The sequence below is a fragment of the Anomaloglossus baeobatrachus genome, chromosome 2 (assembly GCF_048569485.1).
Source record: "Anomaloglossus baeobatrachus isolate aAnoBae1 chromosome 2, aAnoBae1.hap1, whole genome shotgun sequence".
Lineage (NCBI taxonomy): Eukaryota > Metazoa > Chordata > Amphibia > Anura > Aromobatidae > Anomaloglossus > Anomaloglossus baeobatrachus.
In genome coordinates this window covers 273,288,920-273,314,378 of record NC_134354.1, presented here as the reverse complement: position 1 = coordinate 273,314,378, position 25,459 = coordinate 273,288,920, and the positions used below count along the sequence as shown (strand labels likewise).

The window sequence follows — 25,459 nt, the reverse complement described above, 5'->3', positions numbered from 1 at the left end:
GCGTTCCTAGCCTAACTCTTATTTAGATTGACTTCTGCAGGGGTGGACCTCCCCTTTTCTTCATCCGTGCACCCTAGGTGGTTTGGATCACATGGCTATGGTAGGCTGAAGTTTACTCCCTTTCACTTAAATACTGTAGTATTGCTGTATATATATAAAATAAGAAGTAAAAAATAAAAAGGGGAAAAAAAATGGTTTTACAAAAATTAATAAATAAAAAAAATATATACATTATATATATAGTGGTGATAACTGTAATTGTTAAATTTCATTAGGGAATTGTGTGTCTGTTTGATTCTGTGAAAAGGGAGAAAAAAAAAAAAAGTTAGTCTTGTGATTTAATTAGTAGGATTAGTCACACCTGTTTCTAGAAGCTTCTAGTAGCTTCTGATAGTCATTGTACATCTATATAAACCACCCAGCACAAGCGAGGTGCTGAGCGAGCGAGGTGCTGAACTGAAGTAAAGTGCTGAATTTAAGATAAGTGCATAGTTTCAACACAATTACATAGTGGTGATAACTGTAATTGTTGAATTTCATTAGGGAATTGTGTGTCTGTTTGTGATTCTGTGAAAAGGGAGAAAAAAAAAAAAAGTTAGTCTTGTGATTTAATTAGTAGGATTAGTCACACCTGTTTCTAGAAGCTTCTAGCAGCTTCTGATAGTCATTGTACATCTATATAAACCACCCAGCACAAGCGAGGTGCTGAGCGAGCGAGGTGCTGAACTGAAGTAAAGTGCTGAATTTAAGATAAGTGCATAGTTTCAACACAATTACATAGTGGTGATAACTGTAATTGTTGAATTTCATTAGGGAATTGTGTGTCTGTTTGTGATTCTGTGAAAATGGAGAAAAAAAAAAAAGTTAGTCTTGTGATTTAATTAGTAGGATTAGTCACACCTGTTTCTAGAAGCTTCTAGCAGCTTCTGATAGTCATTGTACATCTATATAAACCACCCAGCACAAGCGAGGTGCTGAGCGAGCGAGGTGCTGAACTGAAGTAAAGTGCTGAATTTAAGATAAGTGCATAGTTTCAACACAATTACATAGTGGTGATAACTGTAATTGTTGAATTTCATTAGGGAATTGTGTGTCTGTTTGTGATTCTGTGAAAAGGGAGAAAAAAAAAAAAGTTAGTCTTGTGATTTAATTAGTAGGATTAGTCACACCTGTTTCTAGAAGCTTCTAGCAGCTTCTGATAGTCATTGTACATCTATATAAACCACCCAGCACAAGCGAGGTGCTGAACTGAAGTAAAGTGCTGAATTTAAGATAAGTGCATAGTTTCAACACAATTACATAGTGGTGATAACTGTAATTGTTGAATTTCATTAGGGAATTGTGTGTCTGTTTGTGATTCTGTGAAAGGGGAGGAAAAAAAAAAAAGTTAGTCTTGTGATTTAATTAGTAGGATTAGTCACACCTGTTTCTAGAAGCTTCTAGCAGCTTCTGATAGTCATTGTACATCTATATAAACCACCCAGCACAAGCGAGGTGCTGAGCGAGCGAGGTGCTGAACTGAAGTAAAGTGCTGAATTTAAGATAAGTGCATAGTTTCAACACAATTACATAGTGGTGATAACTGTAATTGTTGAATTTCATTAGGGAATTGTGTGTCTGTTTGTGATTCTGTGAAAAGGGAGAAAAAAAAAAAGTTAGTCTTGTGATTTAATTAGTAGGATTAGTCACACCTGTTTCTAGAAGCTTCTAGCAGCTTCTGATAGTCATTGTACATCTATATAAACCACCCAGCACAAGCGAGGTGCTGAGCGAGCGAGGTGCTGAACTGAAGTAAAGTGCTGAATTTAAGATAAGTGCATAGTTTCAACACAATTACATAGTTTGACACAAGAACATAGTTTGAATTTATCCTTATACGTTTCCCATTGGGTTTTTTCGTTTTTTTTCTCTTTGTTTTTCTACTTTACTGTTTATCCCCATTTGATAGGTGCTCCATGGACAATGCTACCAGGTGTGTATCTTGTCAGATGTATGCATGCCTTGAGCAGCCGCTCGAGGGTGACTATGTCTGCACTAGATGCGAGCATGTTGCGTATTTGGAAGCCAAGGTAACTGATCTAAATAAGCAGCTTGCAACACTAAGGGGCATTGCAAATCTGGAGAGGAGTTTAGAGCTCACTGAGCTTTCTCTGGCTGGGGCCAGTGATATGGAGGAGGGTGGAAGTGGGGAAGATCAGGACCCAGAGGTAGGTAGCTGGGTAACAGTTAGAAGAAGAGGTAGGGGGAAAAGTGTCAGGGAGCCTAGTCCTGACCTGGCACAACCTAGTAAATATGCCTGTTTGGCTGATATTAGGAATGAAGGGCCTGGACTAGGGTCACTACAGCAGGATGTTGCTCCTAGCAACAAGGAAAACAACTGCTGTAGGAAGGAGGGAAATAGGAGTGCAGCAAAGCCCAGACAGAGGAGGGGACTCTATAATTAGGCGGACAGACAGGGTCATCTGTCGCCGAGACCGTAAATACCGAACAGTGTGTTGTCTGCCGGGTGCTCGGGTTCGGCAAATTGTGGATCGGATGGACAGATTGCTGGGTGGGGCTGGGGAAAACCCAGCGGTCATGGTGCACATTGGTACTAATGACAGTTAGAGGCAGGTGGAAGGTCCTTAAAAATGATTACAGGGAACTAGGAGAGAAGCTGAAGTCCAGGACCTCCAAGGTGGTGTTTTCAGAAATACTACCGGTGCCACGAGCGTCACTAGAAAGACAGCGGGAGCTTAGGGAGATAAATATGTGGCTTAGAAATTGGTGCAGGAAGGAAGGGTTCGGGTTCATGGAGAATTGGGCCGACTTCTCAGTCGGCTACAGGCTCTACGGTAGGGACGGGCTGCACCTCAATGGGGAAGGTGCAGCTGTGCTGGGGGAGAAAATGGTCAGACGGATGGAGGAGCTATTAAACTAGGATCGGGGGGGAGGGAGGGTAGTGGAGCAAATAAGGGGATAGATAGAGCAGGTAGAGACAGGGAGACGGTAGGGGTCAATGAAGGATTAGGGGGGGATGGGACATACAAGGAACGTAGGGAGGCTAGGAGTAATAAAGGTGTTAATAGGATTAAATGTCTACTGGCAAATGCAAGAAGTCTTGCAAACAAAATGAATGAATTGGAGACTCTTATGTCAACCATGGATTATGATGTGGTGGGCATTACGGAAACCTGGCTGGATGAAAGCCATGACTGGGTGACAAACATACAGGGTTATAGTACATTTAGGAAGGACAGGAAAGGCCAAAAAGGTGGCGGGGTGTGTATATTTATTAAATCTAACCTAAAACCTGTGTTGTATGATGACATTGAGGGGAACAGCAACAATGTAGAGTCAGTATGGGTAAATGTACATGGGGAGGGGAATAATGGAAAAATGCTAATTGGAGTTTGCTATAAGCCTTCTAACATACCTGAACAAATAGAGGATGAAATGATGGAACAAATTGAAAAGGCAGCTAATAATAATAATCGGGTTCTTATTATGGGGGATTTCAACTATCCAGACATTCAGTGGGACATAGAATCTTCTGGTTCTGCTAAAAGCTGTAAGTTCTTATCTACCATTCAAGACCATTTCCTCTCTCAGATGGTAGGTGAACCGACCAGGGGAGATAATTTGCTAGATCTGGTCCTGTCAAATAGACCGGATACAATTTCAGATCTACAGGTCCGGGAGCACTTGGGCACCAGCGATCATAATATGGTAAGCTTCAACATAATATTCAATAGAACATTTCAAAGGGGGAATGCTAAAACCTGGAATTTTAGGAAAGCTGATTTCAACAAATTAAGGGAAGAGCTTAAATGTGTAGATTGGGACAAAGTCATGGTAACTGGGGATACCGAACATAAATGGGGTAAGTTTAAGGATATACTACTAGAGTCCTGTAAAAAACGTATACCATCTGGTAATAAAATGTCCAGGAATAAAAAGAAACCACTATGGATAAATAAGACTGTACAAAGTATAATAAATAAGTATAATAAACAAAAACAAAGGGCATTTAAAATCTTAAAGGCTGAGAATACAGAAATAGCATTGCAGGAGTATAAAGATATCAATAGGAAATGTAAAAAAGAAATCAAACAAGCAAAATTAGCTACTGAAACAAAAATCGCCAATGACAGTAAAATAAATCCCAAAATCTTTTATAAATACATTAATGCCAAAAGGAAAACAAAGGATAGTATCGGCCCCTTAAAATATAATAACAAGTTAGTTATAGAGGACAAACAAAAGACTGAGATATTAAATAGGCATTTCTCATCTGTATTCACCAAGGAACTGACTGTACCAGGGATCATTCAACAAGTGAAAAATCAAAGTCCACCACCCGATATAATTAATTTAACACAAGATGAAGTACGCCTACGTCTGAGTAAATGAAACATTGACAAATCCCCAGGGCCCGATGGCATTCATCCACGAATATTGAGGGAATTGAGCTCCGTAATCGACAGACCGCTGTATCTCATCTTTTTAGACTCACTTGTAACAGGGTTGGTGCCTCAGGATTGGAGGATTGCTGATGTGGTACCGATATTTAAGAAAGATAAGAGGGTAGATCCAGGCAACTACCGTCCAGTAAGCCTGACATCAGTAGTATGCAAAGTTTTTGAGGGCATTTTAAGGGATGACATGCAAAAATATATTGCAGAAAATAATATGATAACTGACAAACAGCATGGATTCATGAAAGATAAGTCGTGTCTAACCAACCTGTTGGGGTTCTATGAGGAGGTAAGTTCAAACCTGGATATTGGTAATGCAGCTGATGTGATTTATTTGGACTTTGCAAAGGCATTTGATACTGTACCACATAATAGCCTTATACTAAAGCTCCAGAAGCAAGGACTAGGGGACACAATATGCAACTGGGTAAGGAATTGGCTAAAAGATAGGAAACAAAGAGTAGTCATAAATGGTACATTCTCTAAATGGGCTATAGTCAGCAGTGGGGTGCCGCAGGGATCTGTGCTTGGACCGATTCTTTTTACTCTCTTTATTAATGACCTTGTGGATGGGATTGATAGTACAGTGTCAGTCTTTGCCGATGACACCAAACTATGTAGGATATTAAAAACTGACCTGGATAGTACAATATTACAAAAAGATCTGGATAAGATGTCAGAATGGGCAGATACTTGGCAAATGAGATTTAATGTTGATAAATGTAAAGTAATGCACCTAGGACGGAGTAATCCTATAGCTGCGTATACATTAAATGGAAGTAAACTCGGGACTACAGAACAGGAGAAGGACTTGGGTATTCTCATTACAAATAAGCTGAGCAGCAGCACTCAATGTCAAGCAGCAGCTGCTAAAGCAAACAAGATTTTAGGGTGTAAAAAAAGAGAGATTAGATCCCGTGATCCCAACGTATTGTTACCCCTCTATAAATCACTTGTAAGGCCACATCTGGAATACGGGATCCAGTTTTGGGCTCCACATTTTAAAAAGGATATTCAGAAGTTAGAGTCAGTTCAAAGGCGGGCAACTAGACTATTACAAGGAATGGAAGGCCTCCCATATGATGACAGGTTGAAAAAGTTAGATATGTTTAGCTTAGAAAAAAGACGTCTCATAGGAGATCTCATTTATATGTATAAATACATGTGTGGTCAATATAAAGAACTGGCACATGACTTATTTCTTCCAAAGACAGTACTAAGGACCAGGGGGCACTCACTGCGAGTGGAAGAAAAGCGATTCCGACACCTAAATAGGAAAGGGTTCTTTACAGTTAGAGCGGTCAGACTGTGGAATACACTACCACAAGAGGTAGTAATGGCAGATACTATAACAGCTTTTAAAAAAGGGCTGGATGATTTCCTCAGTACACAAAACATTGTTGGTTATAAATGACTTAGTGACTAAATGTAGAACTGGTGGAGGAAGGTTGAACTAGATGGACCTAGGTCTTTTTTCAACCTAAGTAACTATATAACTATGTAACATTGAAATCACCTCCCTTACACCCCATTGAAAATTAAGAAAGTTAAAAATACACATCTGGCATCGCTGCATTCGTAAAAGTACGATCTATCAAGTATAAAATCAGCATAATGAGAAAAAAATTAAAAATGCCAGAATTGTGGATTCCCCAAAATTTGTAAACGTTAAGACTGTTGGAAAAGTGAAATATGTTTTTTGCTAACAAATTTTAGAATTTTTTTTTCACCATTTCCAGAAACCAAAACCTATGCATGTTTGGTATCTCTGTAATCAAACTAACCTAGAGAATCATACCGCTAGGTCACTTTCACTGTAAAATGCTGTGTATAAAACAAACAAGAATTGCGGGTTCTTTGCGATTTCGCCATATGATAAAATAGATGGTGTCTTTCAAAACTTGTCCAGCAATAAACAAACCATCACATGGCTATGTCGACCAAAAAAAAGTTATGGCTCTTTAAATTAGGGGGAGGAAAAAAGAAAAGCATAAAAAAAATAATCACTAGCCTCACTCAATACAATTGAATTGCGCAAGGCCAGAAACATTTAGTCGGAATGTGACCGGAAGTACCGTATGTGACTGCCTTCTCCCGGCATCAGAGAATCCTGACAGTGCGAGGATTCACAAGTGTGCAGCCACATACAGGAACTGCAGACTTGTGAGCCACGCCTGGACAACCTGTCACCCCCCCAACCTCAGTCAGATTTAGAGAATAGAATTAAAGCAGTTGTCAACTAGATTTTTTTATTTTAAAATTGGGCCCAGTGACACAGTGACCCAGTGAAAAGATAAAATAAACCTTATATTCATGTGTCAAGACGTTGGTGTTTTGGCTTAAATGGCGTGTTACTGCTGAAGCCATAACTGCGGCCACTCATTGGGTGAAGCAGTTACTTTATGTCCCCCACCGAAAGAGGCATAAAGGGGACTAAAGGCCGCTTTACATGCTGCGATATCGTTACCGATATCGCTAGCGTGCCTACCCGCCCCCATCGTTTGTGCGTCACAGGTATATCGCTGCCCGTGGTGCACAAAATCGCGCGGACCCGTCACACTACTTACCTGCATAGCGACGTCACTGTGACCGGCGTACTGCCTCCTTCCTAAGGGGGCGGTTCGTTCGGCGTCATAGCGACGTCACTAAGCGGCCGCCCAATCAAAGCGGAGATGAGCGGGACGAACATCCCGCCCACCTCCTTCCTTCCTCATTGCTGGCGGGACGCAGGTAAGGTGAGGTTCCTCGTTTCTGTGGTGTCACACATAGCGATGTGTGCTGCCGCAGGAATGACGAACAACCTGCGTCCTGCAACAGCAACGATAATTGAGATTGGGGGGGATGTCACCGATTAGCGATTTTGAACGTTTTTGCAACGATTCAAAATCGCTAATAGGTGTCACACACAACGACATCGCTTACGCGGCCGGATGTGCGTCACAAAATCCGTGACCCCAACGACATCGCTTTAGCGATGTCATAGCGTGTAAAGCGGCCTTAAGGCTAGGTCCACCTTTCTGTTTTTTATGATCAGTCACAATCCGCGGCTCTGATAAATAACGCAATCTGTTTGGCGGATTCCGTTATTCCCATAGACTTGTATGAGCGACGGATTGTGACTGATGACGCTGCGTTGCATCCGCCGCCTGACTGATCAGTCGTGGAATGACTGAACGTCGGGCGGCAGGAACGCAGCATGTAGCGTTTTTTGAGCAGCGGAATCCTTTTGATTTCGCTCCGCATGCTCTCTTGGCGGCCGAACGATCAGCTGATTGCCCGGCAGCCGGCTTCTGTGAGCGATCAGCTAATCACCCGGCGGCTGGCTAATGAGAGCGATCAGCTGGTCACCCGGCGGCCGGCTTCTGTAAGTGATCAGCTGATCACCCGGTGGCCGGCTAATGAGAGCGATCAGCTGGTCACCCGGCGGCCGGCTTCTGTAAGCGATCAGCTGATCACCCAGCGGCCGGCTAATGACAGCGATCAGCTGATCACCCGGCGGCTGGCTAATGAGAGCGATCAGCTGATCACCCGGCGGCCGGCTATAGAGAGCGATCAGCTGATCACCCGGCGGCCGGCTTCTGTGAGCGATTAGCTGATCACCCGGCGGCTGGCTAATGAGAGCGATCAGCTGATCACCCGGCGGCCGGCTAATGAGAGCAATCAGCTGATCACCCGGCGGCCGGCTTCTGTGAGCGATTAGCTGATCACCCGGCGGCTGGCTAATGAGAGCGATCAGCTGATCACCCGGCAGCCGGCTAATGAGAGCGATCAGCTGATCACCCGGCGGCTGGCTAATGAGAGCGATCAGCTGATTGTTCTCTCTCTCTTGTTTTATAACGGAATCCGCTTTCTCTTCCAGTACTTGTCATCCGTTGTACAACGCATCAAGCGTCAAGCAACACATGTGACTGATGCAAAACAACGGAAATGTGAACCTAGCCTAAGCTGTGGAAACAGGCGCTGTACCCAGGAAAGTGAGGAAGGGAACTCAGTAGAGGAGCACATGATTATTTTTAAAAAAACATATTGGCTCATTTATTAAAATAACAAAAGTGGTAACAATTTATTTTATTAACCTGTTATTTTATATTATTGCTTCTTTTCTCACTTTATTTCTCTTCGGTTTTTTTTTTTGCAGAATGCATGTCCAGGAGTGAAGGCCGCAGCTTTGTGGGCGATGAAGCCTGCAAATACTTTACAAGCATAAACAAGAACCTATTTTCTTCGGGAAAAATGGTGATTGCCCCAGAGAAAGTGACTGAAAGCCGTTCTTTCTTGTATACTACAGTGAGTAAAGATTTTTAAATAAACTTAATATGAGGTAGAGAGGATTGACATGTCATATTTGGTCAGTGCTTAAACGCTGACCAAGAGCCATAGATGTGCAAAATACAGTACTTTATCAGCCATTTACCTGGTAAGAAGCAATGGAACATTTCAGTGTGTAATACAAGTGCCATGCATTTTGTACTATTAACCTCATAACGACGGCCGTACGACTTAAAGCGGCGGCAAAACAGGGTACTTATTCTGTTCCGCCGCTTTAAAGCGGCGGCACGAAAAAACCCTGTAGCGCCCCCCAGCGACCAAAAATCTCGGGGGTTTCAGCTACCGGGGGTAGCTGAGACCCCCCAGATTATGAATCGGGGTGTTTTTTTTGGACCCCGATCATGTGATCGGCGGTATACACCGTATACCGACGAACACATGAAAAAAAAAGAAATGGCCGGTAAAACTGATTTCTTTTTCATCTGACATGATCAAACATGTCAGATGAGAAAGAAATCTAACCCCCTAGTGCCCCCAAAGCCCCCGGTACCGGAGAGTCCCCCCACCCCCACCTCTACCCCCACCGGACTTCCAAAATGGCGCCGAAGCGCACAGAAAACTGCCGCCGGCGCCGGCTCTGCAGTCATTTCCCTCCGATCTGAAATTATCAAACATTTCAGATCGGAGGGAAATGTCCTCCCCCTGACCCCTCCTCCGGTCCACCGGAGCCCTCTGGTGACCGGAGCCCCCTCCGGTTCTCCAGAGCCACCACCCCCCCTCCCCCCTCCGGAGCGTGGAAGATGGCGGCGCACAGCGCGCGGCCGCCTTCATTCTGCTCTTTCTGCCGCATGTGACACGTCACATGCGGCAGAAAGGTGTCCCCAGGTCCCACTAGGTCACCCCCCCCCCCCAAGCCCCCGGTTATACATTACCTGTCTGCCGCTCCGGGCCCGCGATCGCCGCCTCCTTCTTCAATGCTGGCGGCGCATGCGCAGACAGCGGCTGTCAGCTGGATCCCTGCAAGCAGGGATCCTGCTGACGTCGCTGATGCACAGGCTCCACTGTGGACCGGGGGAGGGTGAGTGCAGTGATCTGCAGCCACACTCCTCACATGGAGAGGCTGCTGTTCCAGAAAATGGGGGGTACGTTCTGTGAGCGTGCCCCTCATATTCTGGAATGAGGTTACTGCAGGTCACTCTGCCCTAGGTTGGACCGGGGCAGTGTGAGTGCAGTATTCTCAGATTACTGCACCCACACTGCTCATGGAGAGCTTGCTCTTCCAGAAAATGGGGGATACGTTCCCTGAACGTGCCCCCCATATTCTAGAAGATCCAGAGTCGGCGCGGGACCTCCAAAATGGATTACAGCGACCGGAATTTCTTTATTTTCAATAAATTGGTAAAAGAGGAATGTTTCGGGGAGTGTTTTTTCAAATAAATTTTTTTTTTGTCTTTTTTTTTTCTATTACTGACTGGGTTAGTGATGTCGGGTATCTGTTCAGATGCCGTGACATCACTAACCCCAGGGCTTGATGCCAGGTGACATTACAGCTGGTATCAACCCCATATATTACCCCGTCTGCCACCGCACCAGGGCGCGGGATGAGCTGGGGCGAAGCGCCAGGATTGGCGCATCTAATGGATGCGCCACTTCTGGGGCGGCTGCGGCCTGCTATTTTTAGGCTGGGAAGAGTCCAATAACCATGGCTCTTCCCACCCTGAGAATACCAGACCCCAGCTGTCCGCTTCACCTTGGCTGGTGATCTAATTTGGGGGGGACCCCACGTTTTTTTTTTTTTTTTTTTTTTAAAAAAAAGCCTGGGGAGCCCTCCAAATTGATCACCAGCCAAGGTGAAGCTGTCAGCTGTGGTTTGCAGGCTACAGCTGTCTGCTTTACCCTAGCTGGCTATCAAAAATAGGGGGGACCCCACGTCGTTTATTTTAATTATTAATTTTTTGGGGGGCTAAATACAAGGCTAGGCACCCTTTAGTGCCACATGAAAGGCACTAAAGGGCACCAGCTTAGAATATGCAGGGGAATGGGACGTTATATTTGTTTGACATCTATCCATTCATCCATTGACGCTTTTTAGGCTGTGTGCCCACAATCAGGGTTTGCAGCGTTTTGGGCGCAGAGTGTTTTCCCTGCGTCCATAGCGCTGCGTTGTGCAGTAGAAGCACAGTGGAAGGATTTTTAGAAATCCCATGCCCAATGTGCTTCTTTTCTCCGCAGCATAAACCGACCTGTGGCGCAGCTTCCCGAGCCTCAGCATGTCAATTTATGCTGCGGAGATGAGTGTTCTCTGCAGGTAGCATAGAGCTCCACAGCGGCCTGAACCCAAATCGTGGGCTTGGGCAGCTGCGTTCTCCCGTGGACAACACTCACATCTCTGCAGGAGGCTGACACTGTGTACTAGATGCCGTGTCGCTGGATCATGGCCACAGAGCCTAACAGTGAGACATTTGTTGCTACAGCAACATTTTTGTGAAGTACCTGTGGATTCAAAATGCTTACTATACTCCTGAATAAAATCCAGTTTCCAAAATGGGGTCACTTGTGGGGGTTTTCTGATGTATAGGTACCCAAGGGGCCCTGCTAATGTGACATGGTGCGCGCAATTTATTTAAACTTTTCCAGAATTCAAATGGTGCTCCTTCCATTCCAAGCCCTCCCATTTATCCAAACAGAGGTTTTTGGCCACATGTGGGGTATCCCTGTGCTCATAAGACATTGGATAACAACCTGTGGGGTCCACGGTTTGTTGTTGTCTCTTGAAAAAGTGAGAAATTTGATGCTAAAGCAACAGTTTTGTGAAAAAAATGAAAATTTTCAATATGGCAACCTAAGCTTATCAAATTCTGTGAAGTACTCGTGGATTCAAACTGCTCACTATACACCTTGATAAAAGCCTTGAGGTGTCTTGTTTCCAGAATGAAGTCACTTGTGGGGGACCGCCACTGTTTAGGCACCTCAGGGGCTCTCCAAATGCAACCTGGCGTCCGCTATTGATTCCAGCCAATTTTGCAGTCAAATGGCACTCCTTCCCTTCCGAGCCCTGCCATGCGCCCAAACAGTTGATTTCCACCACATATAAGGTATCGCCAAACTCAGGAGAAATTGCACAATAAATGTTATGCTGAATTTTTTCCTTTTACTCTTGTAAAAAAAAAAGCTACCTGGTTGAAATAACAATTTTGTGGTAAAATTTTATTTTTTTTTTTTCATGGCTCAACGTTATAAAATTCTGTGAAGCACCTGAGGGCTCAGGGTACTCACCAAACATCTAGATAAATTCCTTGAGGGGCCTAGTTTCCAAAATGGGGCCACTTGTGCGGGGTTTCTGCTGTTTAGGTACCTTAGGGGACCTCCAAATGCGACATGGTGCCCGCAATCTTTTCTTCGGCGCTCCATTGGGAGACCCAGACGATTGGGGTGTATAGCACTGCCTCCGGAGGCCACACAAAGCATTACACAAAAAAGTGTAAGGCCCCTCCCCTTCTGGCTATACACCCCCAGTGGGATCACTGGCTCACCAGTTTTCTGCTTTGTGCGAAGGAGGTCAGACATCCACGCATAGCTCCACTGTTTAGTCAGCAGTAGCTGCTGACTATGTCGGATGGAAGAAAAGAGGGCCCATATGGGGCCCCCAGCATGCTCCCTTCTTACCCCACTTGTGGTTTGTAAGGTTGAGGTACCCATTGCGGGTACAGAGGCTGGAGCCCACATGCTGTTTTCCTTCCCCATCCCCCTGAGGGGCTCTGAGGAAGTGGGATCCTACCGGCCCCCAAGCCCTGAGGCCGGGCTCCATCCACAGACCCAGTGAACCTGCTGGATACGGAGCTGGGTACCGTTCAGGGACAAGGCCCTGCAACTTTCAGGTACTCTGTGTCCCCGTACAGACAGGCACGCACACGCCAGACTTGCTGGGTGTGTTAGTGCGCCGGGGACAGTAGCGCTGCACGCTGGGGTTTGAGTCACAGCAGCTTAGCTGTGTGACTTCATGTGCTGGGAACTACCGCGCCAGCCACTCTCGGAGCGGCGGCGCGGCTGGGACTTGTAGTGCGCCGGGGACTTAGCGCCGACCGCGCTTTTACGGCGGCGGCGCTTATAAATTTAGTCCCCGGCTTTTGCGGCCTAGCTCCGTTTCGTTCCCGCCCCCTCCCTGTCAATCAGGGAATGGGACAGACGCTGTGCAATCGTCAGCGCCGAGGGCTGGAGCCTTATTTACATGCTCCAGCCCTCTCACTAGGCACAGTGGGACGCAGGTTTCCCGCTTTTGGTCTGAGCACGCCCAGGGCCCGCCCCCCCCCTCCACAGGACGCCGGCAGCCATTCCTGCATGCAGTCTGGCTGGAGGACGGACACAGGCTCTGGGAGACCCAGACTAGGGATTTCTGGCGACCACACACCCGCGTTTAGCGGGCGGTAAGCAGCACATTAGTGCTGGCCCCACTAGTGCCACAGTGTTGTATGGTGTACTTTTTCCTGTACCAGATATATATATATATATATATATATATATACTGCACTGTACGGTCGCTTCTTGGCTGTATACCCCTATATTGCTCTGAGGAGACAGCAACATGTCATCCACAAAACGCAAGGGTGCCAAGGCACGGGCTGTATACACTGCTTGTACAGCATGTGGGGCTAATCTACCAGCAGGCTCCAACGACTCTCATTGTGTGCAATGTTCAGTCCCAGTGGCACTTCGTCAGCCAGAGCCTATGGTGGTGGTAGCCCAGGCAGAGACGCCTGTGAACCCTGCCCCGGTGACGGGGACAGAATTTGCAGTCTTTGCTGATAAAATGTCTGTGACTATGACAAAAATCCTGGAGACCTTGCAGTCCAGGCCAGTTGCTCAGACCATGGACACTGCTGTGTCTATGTTCTCCGGTCCCCCTCAGTTGGAACTAATCCGTACTTCAAGGGGGTCCCAGGCATCACAGGCTGAGGGCTCTGACTCTGATGACAGTCCCAGGCCGCCTAAGCGAGCTCGCTGGGAGAGACCCTCCACGTCATCACGCGGGTCAGGGTCTCAGCGAGAAGGGTCTCTATATGATGAGACAGAGGTGGGTGATCAGGAGTCTGGTCCTGACACCGCACTCAATTTGGATACGCCAGATGGTGACGCCATGGTAAATGACCTTATAGCGGCCATCAATAGGCTGTTGGATATTTCTCCCCCAGCCCCTTCAGCAGAGGAGGCAGCTGCCCAGCAGGAGAAATTCCATTTCCTGTATCCCAAGCGTAAATTGAGTACTTTTCTGGACCACTCTGACTTCAGAGAATCAATCCAGAAACACCATGCTTATCCGGACAAGCGTTTTTCCAAACGTCTGAAGGATACACGTTATCCCTTTCCCCCTGACGTGGTCAAACGCTGGACCCAGTGTCCAAAAGTGGACCCTCCAATATCCAGGCTTGCAGCTAGATCCATAGTTGCAGTGGAGGATGGGGCTTCACTTAAAGATGCCAATGACAGACAGATGGACCTTTGGTTGAAATCTGTCTATGAAGCTATTGGCGCGTCGTTTGCTCCAGCATTCGCGGCCGTGTGGGCGCTCCAAGCTATTTCAGCTGGTCTGGCACAGGTGGACTCTTTCTTAAGTCCAGCAGTGCCGCAAGTGGCGTCCTTAACTACGCAAATGACTGCGTTTGCGACCTACGCTATCAATGCGGTACTAGACTCTACGAGCCGTACCTCAATGGCATCCGCCAACTCTGTAGTTTTGCGCAGAGCCTTGTGGTTAAAAGAATGGAAAGCAGATTCTGCTTCTAAAAAATGTTTAACCAGCTTGCCATTATCTGGAGACAGACTGTTTGGTGAGCAATTGGCGGAAATCATTAAACAGTCCAAAAGTAAGGACTCTTCCTTACCCCAGCCCAGATCAAGCAAACCTCAACAGAGGAAGTGGCAGTCAAAGTTTCGGTCCTTTCGAGGCTCGGGCAAGCCCCAATTCTCCTCGTCCAAAGGGACTCAGAAGGAGCAAAGGAGCTCTGATTCCTGGCGGACTCACTCACGCCCCAAGAAAGCAACCGGAGGTACCGCTTCCAAGGCGGCTGCCTCATGACTTTCGGCCGCCTCCCTCCGCATCCTCGGTCGGTGGCAGGCTCTCCCGCTTTTGCGACATTTGGCTGCCACAGGTCAAAGACCGGTGGGTAACAGACATTTTGTCTCACGGGTACAGGATAGAGTTCAGTTCTCGTCCTCCGCCTCGGTTCTTCAGAACTTCCCCACATCCCGACCGAGCAGATGCCCTTCTGCAGGCGGTGCATTCTCTAAGAGCAGAAGGAGTGGTGGTCCCTGTTCCTCTTCGGGAACAAGGACAAGGTTTTTACTCCAATCTCTTTGTGGTGCCAAAAAAGGACGGCTCATTCCGTCCTGTTCTGGACCTAAAACTGCTCAACAAGCATGTGAACGCCAAGCGGTTCCGGATGGAATCCCTCCGCTCAGTCATTGCCTCAATGTCTCAAGGAGATTTCCTAGCATCAATAGACATCAAAGATGCTTATCTCCACGTGCCGATTGCTACAGAGCACCAACGCTTTCTACGCTTCGTGATAGGAGACGACCATCTTCAGTTCGTAGCTCTGCCATTTGGTCTGGCGACAGCCCCACGGGTGTTCACCAAGGTCATGGCGGCAGTGGTAGCAGTCTTGCACTCTCAGGGACACTCTGTGATCCCTTACTTGGACGATCTACTTGTCAAGGCACCCTCTCAGGAGGCATGCCAACTCAGCCTGAATGTTGCACTGGAGACTCTCCAGACGTTCGGGTGGATCATCAACTTCTCAAAGTCAACTCTGTTACCGACCCAATCACTGACGTATCTTGGCATGGAGTTTCATACTCTCTCAGCGATAGTGAAGCTTCCGCTGGACAAGCAGCGGTCACTACAGACTGGGGTGCAGGCTCTCCTTCAAAGTCAGTCGCACTCCTTAAGACGCCTCATGCACTTCCTCGGGAAGATGGTGGCGGCAATGGAGGCGGTTCCGTTTGCGCAGTTTCATCTGCGCCCACTTCAATGGGACATTCTCCGCCAATGGGACGGGAAGTCAACTTCCCTGGACAGGAAAGTCTCCCTTTCCCAGACGGCCAAGGACTCTCTGCAGTGGTGGCTTCTTCCCACCTCATTATCACAGGGAAGATCCTTCCTACCACCGTCCTGGGCGGTGGTCACGACAGACGCGAGTCTGTCAGGGTGGGGAGCAGTTTTTCTCCACCACAGGGCTCAGGGTACGTGGACCCAGCAGGAGTCCACCCTTCAGATCAATGTTCTGGAAATCAGAGCAGTGTATCTTGCCCTACTAGCCTTCCAGCAGTGGCTGGAAGGAAGGCAGATCCGAATTCAGTCGGACAACTCCACAGCGGTGGCATACATCAACCACCAAGGGGGGACACGCAGTCGGCAAACCTTCCAGGAAGTCCGGCGGATTCTGATGTGGGTGGAAGCCACGGCCTCCACCATATCCGCAGTTCACATCCCCGGCGTAGAAAACTGGGAAGCAGACTTCCTCAGTCGCCAGGGCATGGACGCAGGGGAATGGTCCCTTCACCCGGACGTGTTTCAGGAAATCTGTCGCCGCTGGGGAAGGCCGGACGTCGACCTAATGGCGTCCCGGCACAACAACAAGGTCCCGACCTTCATGGCACGGTCTCGCGATCACAGAGCTCTGGCGGCAGACGCCTTAGTGCAAGATTGGTCGCAGTTCCGGCTCCCTAATGTGTTTCCACCTCTGGCACTCTTGCCCAGAGTGCTACGCAAGATCAGATCCGACTGCAGCCGCGTCATACTCGTCGCCCCAGACTGGCCAAGGAGGGCGTGGTATCCGGATCTGTGGCATCTCACGGTCGGCCAACCGTGGGCACTACCAGACCGACCAGACTTGCTGTCCCAAGGGCCGTTTTTCCATCGGAATTCTGCGGCCCTGAACCTGACTGTGTGGCCATTGAGTCCTGGATCCTAGCGTCTTCAGGATTATCCCAAGGGGTCGTTGCCACCATGAGACAGGCTAGGAAGCCCACGTCCGCTAAGATCTACCACAGAACGTGGAGGATATTCTTATCCTGGTGCTCTGCTCAGGGAGTGTCTCCCTGGCCATTTGCATTGCCTACATTTCTTTCTTTCCTGCAATCTGGGTTAGAAAAAGGTTTGTCGCTCGGCTCCCTTAAAGGGCAAGTCTCGGCGCTATCCGTCTTTTTTCAGAAGCGTCTAGCACGACTTTCTAAGGTACGCACGTTCCTGCAGGGGGTTTGTCATATCGTACCCCCGTACAAGCGGCCGTTAGATCCATGGGATCTGAACAGGGTACTAGTTGCCCTCCAGAAGCCGCCCTTCGAGCCTCTGAGGGAGGTTTCACTTTCTAGACTATCACAGAAAGTGGCTTTTCTGGTAGCGATCACATCTCTTCGGAGAGTGTCTGAGCTAGCAGCGCTGTCATCCAAGGCTCCCTTCCTGGTCTTCCACCAGGACAAGGTAGTGCTGCGACCCATTCAGGAGTTTCTCCCGAAGGTGGTATCCTCTTTTCATCTTAATCAGGATATCTCTTTGCCTTCTTTTTGTCCTCATGCAGTTCATCGGTATGAGAAGGATTTACATTTGTTAGATCTGGTGAGAGCACTCAGAAGCTACATTTCCCGCACGGCGCCCCTGCGCCGTTCGGATGCACTCTTTGTCCTTGTCGCTGGTAAGCGCAAAGGGTCGCAGGCTTCTAAGGCCACCCTGGCTCGATGGATCAAAGAACCAATTCTTGAAGCCTACCGTTCTGCTGGGCTTCCGGTTCCATCAGGGCTGAAGGCCCATTCTACCAGAGCCGTGGGTGCGTCCTGGGCATTACGACACCAGGCTACGGCTCAACAGGTGTGCCAGGCAGCTACCTGGTCGAGTCTGCACACTTTCACCAAACATTATCAGGTGCATACCTATGCTTCGGCGGACGCCAGCCTAGGTAGAAGAGTCCTGCAGGCGGCAGTTGCCTCCCCGTAGGGGAGGGCTGTCTTCGCAGCTCTAACATGAGGTATTCTTTACCCACCCAGGGACAGCTTTTGGACGTCCCAATCGTCTGGGTCTCCCAATGGAGCGCCGAAGAAGAAGGGAATTTTGTTACTTACCGTAAATTCCTTTTCTTCTAGCTCCTATTGGGAGACCCAGCACCCGCCCTGTTGTCCTTCGGGATTTTTGGTTGTTTTTCGGGTACACATGTTGTTCATGTTGAACGGTTTTCAGTTCTCCGACGTTACTTCGGAGTGAATTTGTTTAAACCAGTTCTTGGCTTTCCTCCTTCTTGCTTTTGCACTAAAACTGGTGAGCCAGTGATCCCACTGGGGGTGTATAGCCAGAAGGGGAGGGGCCTTACACTTTTTAGTGTAATGCTTTGTGTGGCCTCCGGAGGCAGTGCTATACACCCCAATCGTCTGGGTCTCCCAATAGGAGCTAGAAGAAAAGGAATTTACGGTAAGTAACAAAATTCCCTTCTTTCAGCCAAATTTCCTTTCTAAAATTCAAATATTGCTCCTTTCGTTCCAAGCCCTCCCATTTGTCCAAACAAAGGTTTCAGACCACATGTGAGGTATCACCGCGCTCATAAAAAAGTGGTTAACAAACCTTGAGGTCAAATTTTTGGAATTACCTCTTGAAAAAGTGAGAAAATTGATGCTAAAGCAACATTTTTGAGAAAATTATTAAAATTTTCAATATGACAACGTAACGTTAACAAAATCTGTGAAGTACCTGTGGATCTAAAATGCTCACTATACCCCTAGATAGAAGCCTTGAGGGGTCTAGTTTCCAAAATGGTGTCACTTGTGAGGGATTTCTTCTGTTTAGGTACCTTAGCGGACCTGTAAATGCAACATGGTGCCCGCAATCTATTTCAGCCAAATTTGCTTTCCAAAATTCAAATATTGCTCCTTCTGTTCCGAGCCCTCCCATTTGTCCAAACAGAGGTTTCTGACCACATGTGGGGTATCGGCGCGCTCATAAGAAAGTGGGGAACAAGTTTTGAGGTCCATTTTGTTGTGTTATTTCTTCTAAAAGTGAATAAATTTGGGTTAGAGCAACATTTTTAGGTAAAATTTAATTTTTGCTTTTTTTCATTCCACATTGCTTTTGTTCATGTGAAGCACCTGAAGGGTTAATAAACTTCTTGAATGTGGTTTTGAGTACTTTGGGGGGTGCAGTTTTTAGAATTGTGTCACTTTTGGGTATTTTCTGTCATCTAGGCCTATTGAAGTCACTTCAAATGTGATGTGGTCCCTAAAAAACTGGTTTTGTAAATTTTGATGTAAAAATGAGAAATTGCTGATAAACTTTGAACCCCTCTAACTTCCTAACAAAAAAAAATTTTGTTTCCAAAATTGTGCTGATGTAAAGTAGACATGTGGGAAATGTTATTTATTAACTATTTTGTGTCACAGAAATCTCTGGTTTAACGGTATAAAAATTCAAAAGTTGAAAATTGCTAAATTTTCAAAATTTTTGCCAATATTCAATTTTTTTCATAAATAAACACAAAAAATATTGTCCTAAATTTGGTACTAACATGAAGTCCAATATGTGACGAAAAAACAATCTCAGAATCACCGGGATCCGTTGAAGCGTTCCAGAGTTATAACCTCATGAAGTGACACTGGTCAGAATTGCAAAATTTGGTCTGGTCATTAAGGTGAAAATTAGCTCCGTCACTAAAGGGTTAAAAAGGGAATTGCTTAAAGAGAACCTCTTATGTGAAAAAATGTTGTTATCCTGCAGAAATGGGGTTATTCTGCAGGTTATTAGCATTTAGAACCTGCCCAGCACATCAAACCCCACTGCCGGGAGGAAATTAACTTTATTTTCCTTATGGCAGTGTTCGGGTTTCAGTCATCAGGGACGCGCCGGTACAGGTTCAGTCACCGCTCTGTGTATCAAAGGTGGCTGCTGTAACCACCACACTGACTGATAGCCGGGTCTAATTCTGAGCGGCTGTCAGTCTTGTGACGGGGTGTGGTTACAGACGCTGCTCTCGATACAGAGCGGTGACTGACCCACACCGGTACCACTCTGATGACTGAAACCCAAAAGAATGAAGTTCTTTTCCTTCTGGCAGCAGGGCTCGAAGTGCAGGCGCCAGGCAGGTTCCAAATGCTATTAATCTGCAGGTTAACAGTATTTTTACCAGGTAACAGGTTCCATTTTAGAATGGACTTGTTCTCATGAAATATATTAATAAACAGACAACTCCTTTACAAAAACCTGCTGACAGATTCTCTTTAAACCTATTGACCTCCTTTGTTCCAAAGATGGTTTTGGACATTCATAATGGGGACATTGTTTTCCTCTCTTATTGTCTATCTCTTGTTCATTCCGGGAGAATTCTCTTCACTAGCTGGATGTGGTTAGAGCCATTAGCACCTACTTTTCTATTATTAAGGTCTTTCAGCCTTCCAGTTCTCACTTTCTGATCTCTGATAGGCCACTCAAGGACCTGTCGGCCTTGGAAACAGCTATTTCCATTGGGCTATTGTGAAAGCATTCAAGGCTAAGGGTAAACTTCCACTCCTTTGGGTACTGCTAATTCCACAAAGTCGGTTGGGGTCTCCTTGAGAGTCGAGAAAGTCCAGAAAGAAGTAATATTTTACCACATTCATGGTATAAAACGTACTGCTTTATAGTGAAAGCAATCAATGAAATGTAGCTTCCGGACACTGGTAGCACTCATGCAGCCTCATATAAGGACACTGCCACCACCATGTTTCACTATATTGCACGTCTGTTGCATTTCTGAAGAAGAATAGAGTGCAAGTGATTAGTGACCAGGTATGTGTTCCACCCACGGTAGACCTGTGATGTCATGGTGGTGGTTCCGAGTGACGATGGGGCTGTACCGGGCACTTTCAACAGGCTTTTGTGATGGAGGTTAAAAATAATATTAAAAAGGGGAAGAGAAAAATAAAATAAATATATAAACATTGAGTTTGTGACTCCAGTTGGGATGTTCAGCTTCGGTATGGCCGGGCACTGCTGAAGGTCCCCAAGAGTTAGGTGGTGATACACAGTGCCAAAGGGATTGTTGGATAGTCTGGAATCTGCACATTTTTCGAGAGGTGAAGGTGTCACAAAAATGAGGCCATTGAGGGATATTTCACTAGGTGTGCTTCCAATTGCACCTAAGCTTTAGATGAGTCCCCCATCCACTAATATCTAAGCTGGTCCAACAATGTGGCTTGATAATATGCACGTATATTTGGGCACCCCAAGCCTCTCGCTTCTACTGTCAAGAAAAGCAGTTTGCTTGGTTCCATATGAAACTTGTGAGGGCTGACTGGATCTTGTTTAGGGTGCGTGCTGTTACTTTAATAGGTAGGTTGCGAAAGTAATAGAGAACCCCCGGGGCAGTATCATCATTTTAACTATGGAGATACGGTCTGTCCAGGACACTAATACTTTGGTATATGTTTGTAGCTCTATTGTTATAGTTTGCTGTAAATTTGAGTAGTTAACTCTTTCTATGTTCTTAATCGGGAATGTCAAGTGAATGCCCAGGTAGGGGATTTTATCTGTTATCCACACCAGTGGTAAGTCTGCTTCTAAACTCCTCCTGACGTCCTCCGGGATACCCATATTTAGTATCAGGGATTTACTCATATTTACTTTATAATGCTAACTTGAATGAACTAGGCAATAGTTTGAAAACTGTGTTGTAGAGAAACCTTGGGTTTGTGACACACAGGCCTCTTTGCAGATGACGTCATCCTATTTTGTTTTCCATTCTCCCTATTGTAATCCCCGAGATTTATTTTCCAACCTGAATTGTTGGAGCAAATTGTTCCATTAATTAAATAAATATCAGGGGGTAAAGAGGGCACCCCTGCCTCGTTCCATTGGTTATGCAAAATTTTTGGGACAGTAACCCAGATGAGTAAACCTGGGCTGAAGGGGATGTATAAAGTGCCATAATAGATGACAAAATTGGCCCCGAAAATCCAAAACACTTGAGTACTTCTTTCATGTAGCCCCAATGAACCCTATCGAAACCTAAACCTTCTCCGCATCCAAAGATAGAAGCAGAGAAGGCGTCCGACCCGCCTCCAACTCGGCGATAAGATCAATAAGGCGTCGAGTTTTATCACTAGCTTGTCTGATTTTTACAAAGCCGACCTGGTTATTATGGATAATCTCTGGTAGTATGTTAAGGAGCTCTGAAGATATTATCTTGGTGTATAGTTTAATATCTCTATTTAGTAAAGAGGTTGGCTGAAACTTTGCCGGCGTGTCCGGATTTTTCCCTGGTTTGGATAAGGTAAAAATGTGAGCATTGAGCATTTCGGTAGGGAAAGAGCTTTTCTGTGCTGCCTCATTAAACAGTCTTTCAGGATAGGGGGAAACCATTTTTCTTTGTCGCTCCATTGGGAGACCCAGACAATTGGGGTGTATAGCTACTGCCTCCGGAGGCCACACAAAGTATTACACTTTAAAAAGTGTAACCCCTCCCCTCTGCCTATACACCCTCCCGTGCATCACGGGCCCATCAGTTTTTATGCTTTGTGTTGAAGGAGGCACACAAGCTCCACATTTTAGTCAGCAGCAGCTGCTGATTGTATCGGATGGAAGAAAAGAGGGCCCCCACAGGGCCCCCGGCATGCTCCCTTCTCACCCCACTGAGTCGGCGGTGCTGTTAAGGTTGAGGTACCCATTGCGGGTACAGAGGCTGGAGCCCACATGCCGTTTTCCTTCCCCATCCCTTAGGGGCTCTGGGAGAAGTGGGATCCTAACCGGTCATCCAGGCACTGGGACCGGGCTCCATCCGCAGCCCCTGGGGGAATCTGACGGACAGGAGACTGGATATCATCAGGGACAGGGCCCTGCATCCATAAGGTACTCTGTGTCCCCTTAGGGACGGCGCATGCAGCGCCTGTGTTACAGACGCCGCAGCAGCTGCTGTGTGGTTGGTGAGACTGGGACTACCGCGCCGACCGCGCCTGTTTGCCGGCCGCGTTTTTAACTTTAGTCCCCGGCTTTTGCGGCCTAGTACCATATACTCCCGCCCCCAAGCCTGCCAGTCAGGGGTAGGGGCGGGACGGCCGACTGGACGTCGGCAGTGAGGGCTGGAACATACTTTGGTATCCTCCTCCCCCCTCACTGAGCACTGTGGGGCACCAGTTTCCCGCACTTTCTTAGGCACGCCCACGGCTCCATCCTCCCCTCAGAACGCTGGCAGCCATTGTTATAATCAATACTGCCTGTGGGGGATTTCAGAACGGGCTCCGCAGTTCTGACAGAAGTGGGATCCTAACCGGTCGCCGGTCACTGGGACCGGGCTCCTTCCGCAGCCCCTGGGGGAATCTGACGGACAGGAGGCTGGATACCATCAGGGACAGGGCCCTGCATCCATCAGGTACTCTGTGTCCCCTTAGGGAAGGCGCATGCAGCGCCTGTGTTACAGACGCCGCAGCGGCTGCTCTGTGGTTTGTGAGCCAGGACTACCGCGCCGACCGCGCCTGTTGGCCGGCCGCGCGTTTAACTTTAGTCCCCGGCTTTTGCGGCCTAGTACATGTACTCCCGCCCCCGGGCCTGCCAGTCAGGGGTAAAAGCAGGACGGCCGACTGGACGTCGGCAGTAAGTGCTGGAGCATGCTTGGTATCCTCCTCCCCCCTCACTGAGCACTGTGAATCATTTCTGCTGGTGGGGGATTTCAGAACGGGCTCCGCAGTTCTGGGAAAAGTGGGATCCTAACCGGTCGCCGGTCACTGGGACCGGGCTCCCTCCGCAGCCCCTGGGGGAATCTGACGGACAGGAGGCTGGATTTCATCAGGGACAGAGCCCTGCACCCATGAGGTACTCTGTGTCCCCTTAGGGACGGTGCATGCAGCGCCTGTGTTACAGACGCCGCAGCGGCTGCTGTGCGTTTTGTGAGCCGGGACTACCGCGCCGACCGCGCCTGTTGGCCGGCCGCGTTTTTAACTTTAGTCCCAGGCGTTTGCGGCCTAGTACAGGTACTCCCGCCCCCGAGCTTGACAGTCAGTCACTTCTGCCGGTGGGGGATTTCAAGGAGCACTGCAGCTCTGAGAGTCCCTGGCAGGGAATCTGGTGGACACACCACCGCTTGGGGCGGTTGGTAAGCCACACCAGTTGTCAGGTGCTGGACCCCCCTGAGTTCCGTAGTGTGTATATATATATATATATATATATATATATATATATATATATATATATATATATATATATATATATATATATATATATATATATTAGTATACATTTTCTCTATTCGGCAGCATTATTTGCTTTGGCTCCCTCAGCCGGAGCCTCCGGCACTGGTGGGACCCTCGGCTCAGGAGGTACCGCCGGTTTCCACTGCAAGATGGAAGGGACAGAGTTTACAATTTTGACTGAGAAACTCTCTGAGTCGCTTCACATTCCATGGCTCAGTCCATGGACGGACGGTCTGCTAAGATACTAGAAGCTCGGCAGTCCAGACCAGTAACACAGGGCCAGGGCACAGTGAGTTCATCGTCCCCAGGCCCTCTCAGTCGGTACAGCAAAGGGCTCCTGGGGTGGCACCCAGATCCCACGGTGAGAACTCCGACACGGACCGCAGCCTCAGACAGGCTAAGCGGGCTTGCTGGGAACCTTCCCCGGCGGCATCACGCGGTTCGGGGTCTCAGCATGAGGACCCTCTGGAGGATGAAGCGGAGGTCGCAGCTCAGGGCTCTGATCCTGACGTGCTCTCAACACCTGAAGGGGACGCCATAGTAAATGACCTTATAACGTCCATCAACCAGGTGCTAGTCCTTCTCTCCCAACTCCACCTATAGAGGAGTCGGCTTCACAGTAGGAGAAACACCAGTGTAGGTTTCCCAAACATACCCGGAGTGCGTCTTTCGATCACTCTAACTTCAGAGATGCTGTCCAGAAGCACAGAGCACTTCCGGACAAGCGCTTACTCAGCGCCTTAATGACACACGTTACCCTTTCCCCCCTGACGTAGTTAAGGGCTGGGCTCAGTGTCCCAAGGTGGATCCTCCAGTCTCCAGACTGGCGGCTAGTTCCGTAGTATGAGTGGCAGATGGTTCATCGCTCAAGGATGCCACTGACAGGCAAATAGAGCTCATGATGAAATCCATCTATGACGCCATAGGCGCGTCTTTGCTCCGGCCTTCGCAGTAGAGCGGGCACTCCAAGCTATCTCAGCTTGTCTGTCTGAGACTAATGTGGTCGCACGTACCTCTGCTCCGCAGGTTGTGTCTTTGACTTCTCAGGCGTCGGTTTTTTCGTCCTACGCCATGAACACCGTCCTGGACTCTGCGAGCCGTACAGCGGTAGCATCCGCCAATTCGATAGCAGTCCGCAGGGCCATGGGGCTACGCGATTGGAAGGCAGACTCTGCTTCCAAGAAGCTCTTAACCGGTTTGCCATTTTCTGGCGACCGTTTGTTTGGCGTGCAACTGGATGAAAAACCGATGGGTGAGAGACATTCCGTCTCACGGTTACAGGATAGAGCTCAGCTCTCGTCCTCCTACTCGTTTCTGCAGATGGAGTTGTGATCCCCGTTCCGCTTCAAGAACGTGGTCGCGGTTTTTACTCCAACTTGTTAGGGGTACCAAAAAAGGACGGATCATTCCGGTCCGTTTCCGGCCCTCATTCTGCTCAACAGACACGTGAGAACCAGACGGTTCGGATGGAATCTCTCCACTCAGTCATCGCTTCGATGTCCCAGGGAGTCTTCCTAGCATCAATCTACATCAGGGAT

The 25,459-nt window shown here is 47.7% G+C and overlaps 1 protein-coding gene across 5 annotated transcripts in view; it reads left to right on the top strand.

Annotated features, from left to right (window-relative positions):
• Positions 1–25,459, top strand: part of LOC142289837 (uncharacterized) — a 228,775-nt gene that overhangs the window by 134,369 nt on the left and 68,947 nt on the right. For all 5 annotated transcript variants that reach the window (XM_075333771.1, XM_075333772.1, XM_075333773.1 and 2 more), the window contains one exon: positions 8,596–8,744. In XM_075333771.1, coding sequence (XP_075189886.1) covers positions 8,596–8,744 — 149 coding nt within the window. The remainder of the gene's footprint in view (positions 1–8,595; positions 8,745–25,459) is intronic.